This window comes from Aspergillus steynii, assembly GCF_002849105.1.
Source record: "Aspergillus steynii IBT 23096 chromosome Unknown P170scaffold_10, whole genome shotgun sequence".
Classification (NCBI taxonomy): domain Eukaryota; kingdom Fungi; phylum Ascomycota; class Eurotiomycetes; order Eurotiales; family Aspergillaceae; genus Aspergillus; species Aspergillus steynii.
In genome coordinates, this window is record NW_020194407.1 from 356,628 (window position 1) to 368,066 (window position 11,439).

Consider the following 11,439-nt stretch of genomic DNA (forward strand, 5'->3'; position numbering starts at 1 on the left):
CCGAGTCAACCCGGAGGAGTTCATCTCTGCTGGCGTCATATATTCAAAGACTTACTATTTTCGGCATCCACTTCCTCGATGGTCTAACGGTCATGATTTCCGCTTGTCACTCAGCAGAGAACAAGCGCGGGAGACCTGGGTTCGACTCCCAGTCGGGGAGATTTCTTTTTTTTCGCTCTGAAAAAACACTCGCATCGCAGGTCTACTTGTATGCAATAATATCTTTTTTTTTTGTTTGAGTGAATTTAATTACCTCGTACCCTGCCGAGCTATCGCGAGACCTCCAAAACATGGGGTTTAAGCAGATGTGATGTTAATTACGAAGAAACCACTGGTGCGCTTTAGCTGGCCATAGTATATGGTCAGAAATACAGGTCAAGTTAGCACGGGTGAGCGGCTACTTCCTGACTGTCGGGTGGCAACATTATTGTCCGGAGCTGTCCCGGAAGATATATATCATGGACGAATGATACGTGGCAACCACCTGGAACATTTTGTCTAGCAATGTGTTTTCCCGGGCTGAAGGGTGAAAAATCAAAAAGCAAAAAGAAATCTCCCCGACTGGGAGTCGAACCCAGGTCTCCCGCGCTTGTTCTCTGCTGAGTGACAAGCGGAAATCATGACCGTTAGACCATCGAGGATTTGATATGTTACGTTTCTCCTACTTTGACATCATAAACAAAGAAGCCCTTGTTCCACAATTGTATAGTGATCAAATCATTGAGACTACTTCAATTCCGGCAAGACAGCATAGCCAGGCAGTGTCATGGCAGTTGGAATGGAATCCATTATTGACCCCGAGTATGTGGTACCTAAAATAAGGCCCTGAAGGAATTACATTCGCCAAGACTCCATTCATTGTTCGTCTCATGGGATCCTAATGCCTTCTGCCAGCAGTCATCCCATCCTATAGCTGTACACTTGGTGGTAATTTCGGACCATACCGTGCACTTAACATTCCTTTTCTGAAATGGTTAACGAATATTCGGCCATGCGTGGTCCGAGATCACCACACTCAGCATATGCGGCAGGTGCGACCTGTTGACCTCGGCACTTTGGATTCCGTGTTTCCAGCAACGCTCCCCAAACCGGTATTGACTGGTCTTTCTATGGGCATCGAACATATCTTGCCGAGGGAAAATTGAAGTCACGCAGCTCCCCTGACAAGCCTCGAGAGAGGAACAACAAGCGTCTCCTTCTGGCCGGGATACTGTCTGCACTCAATAGTAGCTGTTGATACAGGTTACAGAGAAGACATCACGACTCATTCCAGAGACCTAGGCCAGCCACAGTGGTCGCTCTCTTTCTTATTCTTCGTCGCCGAGTTCTCTGTCATTATCCTACCACGGTATCTGAACTGAAAGGTTTCTCATGCGCCTGGTTCCTCCTGACAGACATCGTGTCGTGACATCGCTAACACTGACATGTTGCCAGGGAAAAGTTTCCGCCACAAGATCCACGTTTCCTCCAGCGACAGATAACCGGGAACTTCTCTATTTATCTCGGCCAAACAGCGATGAACAATGTTGAAATTATCTCCGACTTCGGTGTACTCCGTGGCAATAGAGCGTTCACCTTCGCCTTGCGCAATTCTCAAGATGAGCCACCTACTCCTGTGCTGAGAATTAGGATTGACCTTGATGGCAACATTGATAACACACCATCCTATGCTTCTTTCTTTGACCTTCAAGCAAGCCCCGGCGCTCGTGGAGACACATCGGGTAATATTGCGGTCGTTTCCGAGGATCCAAGCCGATATGTCGAAGGTGAGGAATCACCAACCTCTTCTCACAGCCCTTGCAGCGTGTCGTAGTCTTTCGCTAGTCACCGATTGGCTTCTACACTGATTCATCGGGCCGCTTTTATGGTGGGGTTTCATTAGTCTTGACTGGGCGCCGAAAATGTCGGTGGGATGCTAGCATCGAGCTGGCGCTATCTTGAACCCGCCGTGAAAAGATAAATGCACCTATCCTTAAGATAGCATTCAGTTTCAGTAGGCGGCCTGATTGTATTCTGCTGGAAACAATGGCTACTTGAAGTTTATTCCTGGATTTGGGCGGTCATCACGAAACCAAAAGGTGGAATTGATAAATCAAGGCGCAAATGTGCGGACCGATGAGTGGGAAGGTTGAGATGGATTTGGGATTAGACCAAGGTTGAAACAAGATAACTGCCCGAAAGTAGGTGTTATACCCTGCCTAATAATGAACTTGTCACTTAGTTGCCCCACACCTTCGGTCTGGGTCGGCCACATCAGAAGACAAGAGTAAAAAGGTGAAGAGTATACATTGGAGGCTCGCCTCCGTTTCCTGTTGCGGTTTAGTTCGTCCAGTGACCCACACATCGTGTACATACTCCGGAGATAGTTGCACCTGGAACATACTTTAATACTACCCAGCGTCATGGGCACAAGAGGTGGTGCAAGATAATTGCCATTATAAAACGGTCCTAGCGTATTGAAGTCGCCCATCAACAAAGTCCATGGACTTGACCAACCCATGGCTATACTCGTCCAACACAGATACGCCAGAGTACATTCTGGCCAGGCCGACCCGTTCTAATGATGTGGGGTGATACAGTGAGTGATAAAGCGATGAAAAAAGTACTAGATCTCACGAAAAAAAAAAAAAAATTAAAATAGACCTCATCATAACCTAAAGCAAATTGCAGCGAATCACAATTCGCGCTTGAAAATCGCGGGCTTTAGGTCGACTCTTTCATCCAAACAATAGCGTGAACCGCCAACGACGACGGTCGAGGACGGTCGGGAGCTTGCCATAGAACAGCCACAATCGCATCCTGGTAAGAAATTGGCGGCTAGTACCTGCTTTGCATCGATTGGCAGCAGAGCCGCGGCCACCACCGACATCCATGATGGCCGCAGGAAAGGAAGAAAAGAATGCTTTGTGCTTGAGAATCGGCGAGTCCGGGCCGGATGTTTGTTCTGTTTGCAGGAAATTAGTGCGGGGGTCAGCTGACCTGCGATCACTGGAGGCGACGGCGCCCAATCAGAAGGCGGGAGGCAGCCCTAGACGAAGCGGCCGGTCATGTGACGCACAATCCACATTCCCGGTCCCAAATGAACATTGAGAATCTTCCCGACCCTCACGACAACCGTCCGAGTTCAATCACGACCCCCCCAAGGAGCCTCTTTCAAGATGACCATCCAGAACCGCGGTGCGTGAATCTCTACCGGCGCTTTTTTTCGAATCCGACCGAGCGTGCCATGCTGATGGATTTTTTTAGGTCTCGCTTCTTCGCGCCGGAAGTCGCGCGCGGCGCACTTCAATGCTCCCTCGAGCCAGCGCCGTGTGATCATGAGTGCTCACCTCTCCAAGGAGCTCCAGGCCAAGTACAATGTACGTTCGATTTACACCTGAAAGCGATTCTAGCAACCACCCGAGGAACGGAAGAAAACGAGGCATGGAGGGATACAAAGCGCATGGTTTTTAACACAGATTTTCCCGATAGGTCCGCTCCATCCCCATCCGCCGCGACGACGAAGTTACCGTTATGAGGGGCTCCCAGAAGGGCCGTGAGGGCAAGGTCACCAGCGTCTACCGTCTGAAGTGGGCCATCCACGTTGAGCGTGTTGTTCGCGAGAAGAGCAACGGCCAAAGCGTTCCTCTTCCTCTCGCTCCCTCGAACGTCGTCATCACCAAGCTCAAGCTTGACAAGGACCGTGAGCAGATCCTCGAGCGCATCGGCAAGGGTCGCGAGGCCGTCAAGAGCAAGTCTGCTTAAGGGTTTTTCTTTCTCTGGGGTTCAAGTTCATTTACAATAGCGGTGATTGTAACGAGGGGATTTCTAGATGACTCGAAAAAAATGCGAGATCCAACCTACGATCAGGATACATCTACTGAAAATAGATGGATTGTGATGAAACAAAAATAAAAAATTTAATGTCCTCTACCTTGAGCTAACAAAGGGCATTGGTTCATACGTAGTTTCTGCATCTACGGCATTCTGGTCATTGATATTGGGGCGTGGAAACCGTCAATCTATCCAATCACCCAGGCAGCCCTTACGCGCAACAGCCCAACCCATGCTCGCCATTGTTATGTTCAAGGTCCATCCCATCGCCCGATTTCCACGAATTCCTTGTCTCCAGCGACACTTTTCTCATGCAGCACACTTCGCCGTTTGATATCATGGTCGAACATGCGTTTACTGGCTATCTTCGACGGGACCTCCGGTGCTCAACATTACCATGCACCTACTCATGCTCTTGTGTCTTCACCTCCAACAAGATGCGGTGTTTTGAGGCCTGGTTCAGGCGTCTGCGATGCTCTCTCGGAGATACAGTCGTCATTGCATGAGAAGTGTCCCGCAGTCATTGGCTCGTAGTTGATCTAGATCACTCGTAGAACCTCCGTCTAGGGAATAGGGTTGAACCTACCGTTGAAGAACAACCTGCCACGTGATATCGCCATTTGACTTCCTGCCCGCGTATGCAGAGGGTGTTTCTTCCTACACAGCTTTTCTCGTTCAACCTAATCATTCTGAACACCTCTGGGCAATGAATGGGGGACGACAGGGCATGCTAGATCACAGCGAACATCGAGCTCCTTCGGAATACAATGGCCCTCATGGGTATCCTTCGCCGGGTGTGAGGTTTTTTTACCTCCGTTGGAATGCCTTACTGAACCAACAACTTAGGGAGGCTAATGCTGACCTCGCAGGCAATCGATGTTTTTTATGACAGAGTGCAACTTCCCCTGCCCTTCCTATCACGTTTCGGGTTTACTGATAATGACGAAAAGGCAAGCAACTCCGGCGATTACCCTTAAACCGTTAACCTATACATGGTCACGCCATAATGTCTTCAGCATGCCACCCTTATTGCACTGGCTTCGCCATCTGGTGGCGTTCCACATGGCGTCTGTTACCTCCTGTGATCGATATTTGCTTTCCTGGGTTGAGAATAAAGATGGACACTCCGCAAATTGGTTCTTCAACAGCTTATTTCCAATTGAATTCAGCACGAGAACCCGGAGCATGTCTATTTTCTACGTCATCAGAGTGAAGAAGAGATACGAAGAACAGTCGACGACCTCCACTTATTCACGTATCGGTATCTCATCGACAAACCACGCACCCGGACACAAGGAAGAAGAGATCTGGGCGAAAGTTCTGTCTGCAGGAGCTACCGATAAGGTATTCTTGGGCGGTTTCATACAAGTTTCTTCGGGACTACGGTATTTGTCTGTCTGGGATTATTATTCTCGGTCGAAACCAGCCATTGTCTTTCTGTGTGTCTCAACTGACTTCTGGGGATGTTGGGCAAACACATTTAGGTCTCATCCGACCCCCGTCTCGGACACGGTCTACTTCAGCACGGCTGTTCTTGTCCCGACATTGCGGTGCATTCCTTCGTGGTGGTTGTGGAAAGGTATATCATATGACAATGCTGGCATGCTAGGCTTCGACCTGACACTGGAGTTGCCTGAGGAGAATGGAGTCTTTGGCCCACCATCTCAAGCCAGGTTAAGAAAACTCGCCGATTAGTGGTAAAATCGACATCGAAAGAGCGGGGATTTTTCGACCACCATTTTCTCGATGACTGCGGAGGTTATCGGACATATACTTTGTTGAACCCTGTGGATATCTTCTCTGGCCAATTGTCAAATGCTCCACCCTCGCGGAGCTAAAGGGTATACCGTGACTTTCCTTATGCGCAGCGCATTGGTTGTGGACTAGCTCGTTAGATCGTACAGGCCCCTGATGATGGGCTTGGAACACAGGTCAGGTCGAATAAGTTCGCGGGTTGGTTCTCCAATCTACAAGGCCACATGCGATTGGTATCGCAGACAAATTGGGTCATCACGCTCAGTATAGATAAAGGGAACATGGCGTTTTCTGTTTGGAATTGGTAAGCACACGAGAGAGGATAGGACGAATCCCGACACCGTGCCCGGGAGTCTTCTATTGATGGGGATCCTCTGAGGCCCGTGGAATTTCTCTTGGTCCTCTTCGCATGTTGAAGGATGTACTGGCGTTTCGATCTTCTTTAACCACCCTGGTTTTGTGCCCTGCCGCCTTTTTTCATTGATCAGTTATTCGGGATGGTTCTGCATACCTCCCTCGGCTATGAAGCTAATGTATAGGCCTGCATCAACTCACATCATGTAAGTAGGGCTTGCCGAGCACCATTGACGACACTCCTTCGGTTTTTGCATTATTATGAGGAAATTACGTTGTCATTTCTCATACAAGTACCTGGTGGCTATCGCTATTGAGGGCCATATACTCTTCTGCCACCAATTTCTATCAACCCCGCGATTTTACTGTCAACCATCTACGTCGCCTGCTCAACATCACCCCGGCTGACAACCTCGATGATGTGAGCAGAGTTTTCCCGCTTTCGACATCGTATAGTAGCGCTGTGCAGCAGACTACCCACGCCATCCTGCATCGGTATATCCTGAGCGTTTAAGAACAAATTTACTTCGATATAGCGTTATCTAAGACGACCGTTAGCCTCCCCGGTGAATTCATGTACCTTCTACTTGAAGCGCCCACGATAGCATCCGTCGATCTTGCCTATGGCGATGGCCGGACTTGGGCCGATATATGGACATATCTTCTGTAACTCGGCGAGTGTTTGTTTCTCGGTCTATCTATGTAGATTCCCAGCGGTGTTGCTTTCCAACAGAGAAATTGGAATGCGAGCCAGTGAGGGTAGTCTGTACATTGCATAGAAATAAAGCTAGCATACTGGCAATCTTGTTCTACTGCTATCCAGCGAACTTGGAGGGTAGTGAGTGTACCTTGGGATAATGAGTATACGAGAACAACACAGGCATGCTATTCGGATATAAAAAGCAACACCCCTCTCCGGCAATGCTTCTCTCTGCACGGCTACTCTGGGTTCGACAGCAACTTGAAGAGGAAGAAAAAAAAAGAAATATCAGAAACAACCAAGCAAAAAAATCAAAAAGAAAACTCCCCGACTGGGAGTCGAACCCAGGTCTCCCGCGCTTGTACCTTGTGAGATGACAAGCGGAAATCATGACCGTTAGACCATCGAGGAAGTGGATAGAGTTTTTGATGCTATTTTGACGCTATGGGAAGGAGCCCCGCGAGTTGGCGATGTGGGTGCGGTCTGAGATCCACATAGCCCTGATAGTGCCGTTGGGACTGGTGATGGGGGATGTATTTTCTTCTGAGGTTCTGTTGTTTCTTAAATGCTTGTTTGACTGGTGGATGGGGCTATTCTGGCAGCAAAAGCGAGCATGGGTGGTGTTTTTATGCTGTGCTTCGCGGGTGCTTTATATATCCCTCTGCCGGAAGGCTACCCATAAACAACGCGCGGGGAAGAAAGATCCGGGTCCCAGTAAAATAAACACGGTCTGATCATGGTAATACCCATCAAGCGTACCCCGTTATACAGAAATATATCAGCCAACCAATCGCCACTCTGATTATCTATGCCAGTACCAGGCCGGGCGAGACCGTCGGACGAGGGCTTCTACAGCAGAACCCAAGAGACCGGGTCTTCACCATCCTATAGCAGACAAACAATAATCAGAAGAAAGCAAACGAGATAGATCTGGCACCATGGGCAAAGTATATATATACATACCTAAGAAATAAAAATAGAGAAAAAGAAAAAGAACAAGTCCACTAGAAGAACGAGTGGATCGAGGAAAAAAAGAAATCTCCCCGACTGGGAGTCGAACCCAGGTCTCCCGCGCTTGTTCTCTGTTGAGTGACAAGCGGAAATCATGACCGTTAGACCATCGAGGATTGGAGATATTGAAGCCGTGAGAATAATGCTACATGAGCCTAAAAAAAGTCCCAGCAAAAAGATCAGATGATAACTCCTTGCTCGAAACAATCCCTAGCCGACTACTCCTCCTTCTCCTCTTCTCGTCAACCGAGTTGCTACAGAACCCGAGTATCTACAAGCTACGACCAGCAACGTTACCCGCATGGAGATCTGCTCATGAAAAAAAATATTCGCGCCTTTGTATTCACATCCGGGTACTTTTTGTTTCGCCAGTCTATCCACATGTCATGTCTAAGTCTTTCGAAAGTCGTTCGTACAGGGTTCCCTCCCCTTGATCTTCCCGCTTGCGTTCCGGCGATTGTCGGTCTCTCGCTCGATCCTGATGACGGATGCCCAGTGTGAGAGAAAAGGGTCTTTGTCAATCGGATACATCCAGACGCCAACAATTTTAAACGAGAAACCCGGGGTCCTTTTCGTCTACATCGTCTTGCCACATCGTGGTCACAGAAAGGAAGGGGTAAAAAAGAAACGCAAAAGGTAAGGAGAAAGGTGAGAAAGAAAACAAAAAAAGAAAAATATAACATCAGGGTGTTTTAACGTAAATTGATATTGTTCATGGCCATTGTCATCCAGCTGCATAAGCAAGTCGTCGTCCTCCATGTCAAAAAAGCACAGAAAGAAAAGAAAATAAACGAGATATCATGATCACGAAAGGGAAGACTTGTTTACTGCTTCTCCTCGGTCTCACCGGAGGGAGTGGCGTCACCGCTAGCGGGAGCATCCTTCATATCGGCATCACCCTCGGGCTTCTTCGAGGCCTCCTCGGCCTTCTTGGCCTCTTCCTCAGCCTTGCGCTGGGCTTCTTGCTCAGCGCGCTTCTTGGCGGCCTCCTCCTCCTGAGCCTTCAGGACGGCCTGGCGCTCGGCATCCGCTTTCTCCCTGTAGCGCTGGACGATGGGGCCAGCAATGAAGCGGATCTCGTCAAGCTTGGCCACGTAAATGGACTTGGTGGTGTCCTCGCCGTCCTCATAGAGCCAGTCCTGCACACGAGTTGATTAGCATGATGTTCCTGGTTCTTGTGCAAAGGAAAGCTATCTTACCTCGAGGTCCATAAGCTTGGAGCGCAGCTTCTCCTTCTCCTCCTCGCTGGCAAACTCGGAGTACACTCCGTCAAGCTTGTCGCGCATCTCATAGATGGTGGCCTCCAGCTCGTTCTTCTTCTCGTCGGTCTCGGCGATCAGCTTGTCTTCCATGTACATGGCGTTCTCGCGCTCGGTCCAGGCCTCCCGAACCGTCTGGTCAATGGAGGGGCTGCCGGTGGAAATCGGCAGGTCGCCCTTGCGAACCTGCTTCTTGACCTTGCGGGTCTTCTTGGGCTGCTCGTCGCCGTTGGGAGCATCGGTGTCCATAGCCTGATGGGAAAAAAGAGTCAGCCACATGCATCCCCAAATTTAAAGAAAGGATACTTACATCACCCTTGCCCTCCTCGGGAACGGGCTCCTCAACCTCCATATCCTCGACATAGTATCCGGACTCGACGTTCAGGATACCGTGCAGGTTAAGTCTGGCCTTGAGCTTGCAGATCATGAAGTCGTCGTTGGCATCGGCCTTGACGCCCTTGACGGAGAAGCGGCCAACCCAGGGGTTGATCTTGCCGGGCAGCATCTCGGGCTTGGCGTAGCGAGCCTCAAGGTCGAAAGGCTGCTTGCGGTAGAAAGTGAGGATCTTGGTCGAAGGCATAACGTTGCCACGGTTGAAGACAGTCAGGCTGGTGTCCTCATCGGGAATGTCTGCCGACTGCTCCCAAGTGAATTCGATGGGGTAGTTGACAATGTCGTGCACGGAGAAGTCACGGACACGGAAAACGGGGGAGAGGATGGCACAGCTGAAGGCGCAGCCACGAGCGATGGCCTCATCCTGGTTAAGCGTGAAGGAAAGGTTCTTGCCGAAGAACTTGGTGACGGCATCCTTGATGGCCGGCACACGAGTGCAGCCACCGACCATCTCGATGTGGTCGATGTCCTCGGGCTTGAGCTTGGCCTCGGCGAGGGCCTCCTCCAGAGGAGCGGTAACCCGGTCGAGGAGGGGCTTGATCATGACCTCCAGCTCCTCACGCTTGACGATGGCGCGGACGTCAACGTCATCCATCAGGGACTCGATGCTCATGGGAGCGGCGGGGTTGGCCGAAAGGACCTTCTTCATCTTCTCGGCAGTGGCGAGGGTACGGGACCAGGCCTTGGGGTGAGTGCGAACGTCGATCTTGAAGTTCGTCTTGAACTCGTCGGCGAAGTGCTCGGTCAGAGCGCGGTCGAAGTCACGACCACCGAAGTGACGGTCATAAGCGGTCGACTTGACGTTGAGCTCACCCTTGCGGAACTCGACGATCGAAGCGGTGTAGTCACTGTGGCCGATGTCGACGAACATGACGCGGCGGGGCTTCTCCTCGGGGCCGGGCAGGTCCAGCTTGGTGATACCGTATCCGAGGGCGGTGGCCGTCGTGTCGTTGACCAGGCGCAAAGCCTTGAGGCCAGCAATCTCGGCGGCATCGAGCATGGCCCGGCGCTGGACATCAGTGAACCAAGCGGGAACGCTGATGGTGACATCGGAGACAGGAAGCTTCAGCTCCTTGGCGGTGATGTCTCTGATCTTGGTCAGGTACATGGCCACGAGCTGAGTGGCCGAGAACTTCTCCTTCTTGCCAAGGTAGTTCACCTCAACACCGGCCTGGCCATTGACGTCACAGATGGTAGCGCTGTTGTACTGCTGCTCCAGCTGGACATCGGGGTCGTTGAACGAGCGGCCAATCAACCGCTTGAGGTTGCCGACCGTGTTCTTGAGGTTGGAAGTCTCTTGCGTCTTTGCGGCCTCACCCAGGGCTCGGCTGCGGGCATTGAATCCGACCAGGGAACTGCAGGGAAGACCAGTCAGCGTTGGCTCTTTTATGCCTATCAGAAAATCACCCAGCCGGGAAACTGGCGAGTGACGGGGATGGGAGGGGGATCAAAGGACATACGGAGTCGATCTGTTCGAGACTTCATTGGTGATCTATTCCAAGCGAAATGCACAAAGAGAAGTCAGCGCTGCGATCCCGACAGATGAAAACGAAAGCGGTGGAGCACCCTTCAAGAGAAAGAGGCCCAACGGTCGAGATAGCACAAGGAACCTAGCGGCAGGGAGGTGATACGCACAATATCGATGCCCTTGTTGCGGGCAACACCAATCTTGGTGCTCTGGGCACCGAAATCTATTCCGACAACACTCATTGTCTGTGAAGATTTCTGTGATACGGGGGAGAGGGTAGGAGGAAGGAGGAAGTGCGGTAAGTAGGGAGGGGAGGAAGTAGGGTGGTATCAAGAAAGTTGGAAGGGAAAAAAAAAAATAGGTTGGGCAGGTTCCCGAGTCCAGGGAAAAGAGCGGGCGGCGGAAGAGGAGGGGAGAATAATTTGCAAGCAGGCAACGCCACTATCGGGCGGTGATCGAATGGGTGTGGCTAAGTAGGGCCCGACGTGGGCTCTTCTGGCTCGTCCAGCGGGGTCGATCAGTCCAATCGAGGCGCAACCAAAGTGGTACGCTGAATTGTGCAGGCGCGAGGCGGGTATCGGGCTTGAATTGGGAAATAACCACTGCTAATCACAGAAACCACAGGAATCATGGAGCAGAGCAGCTCTGGCTGGCATCTGGCAGAATAAAAGGCCCGGCTGAATCGA

General features: G+C 50.8%; 2 protein-coding genes and 4 non-coding genes across 6 annotated transcripts; 2 read left to right on the top strand and 4 right to left on the bottom strand.

Moving 5' to 3' along the window:
* The first annotated feature begins 72 nt into the window (after nt 1-72).
* P170DRAFT_t201 lies at nt 73-160 on the top strand. The gene has a single exon. It is a non-coding gene; the product is annotated as a tRNA-Asp (tRNA).
* Nucleotides 161-553: 393 nt separating this feature from the next.
* P170DRAFT_t211 lies at nt 554-641 on the bottom strand. Its single transcript has one exon. It is a non-coding gene; the product is annotated as a tRNA-Asp (tRNA).
* A 2,517-nt stretch (nt 642-3,158) lies between these two features.
* On the top strand, nt 3,159-3,850 carry P170DRAFT_513941 (60S ribosomal protein uL24; the record flags this gene model as incomplete). Its single annotated transcript, XM_024855161.1, has 3 exons — nt 3,159-3,177; nt 3,247-3,359; nt 3,472-3,850. 3 exons carry the CDS (start codon nt 3,159-3,161, stop codon nt 3,742-3,744), a joined length of 405 nt encoding a protein of 134 aa, XP_024698900.1. The 3' UTR covers nt 3,745-3,850.
* Nucleotides 3,851-6,945: 3,095 nt separating this feature from the next.
* Nucleotides 6,946-7,033, bottom strand: P170DRAFT_t210. Its single transcript has one exon. It is a non-coding gene; the product is annotated as a tRNA-Asp (tRNA).
* A 628-nt stretch (nt 7,034-7,661) lies between these two features.
* On the bottom strand, nt 7,662-7,749 carry P170DRAFT_t209. The gene has a single exon. It is a non-coding gene; the product is annotated as a tRNA-Asp (tRNA).
* A 708-nt stretch (nt 7,750-8,457) lies between these two features.
* On the bottom strand, nt 8,458-10,995 carry hsp88 (Hsp70 chaperone Hsp88; the record flags this gene model as incomplete). The annotated part of the gene is made up of 5 exons (XM_024844866.1): nt 8,458-8,772; nt 8,833-9,144; nt 9,203-10,640; nt 10,746-10,777; nt 10,921-10,995. 5 exons carry the CDS (start codon nt 10,993-10,995, stop codon nt 8,458-8,460), a joined length of 2,172 nt encoding a protein of 723 aa, XP_024698901.1.
* Nucleotides 10,996-11,439: the final 444 nt, after the last annotated feature.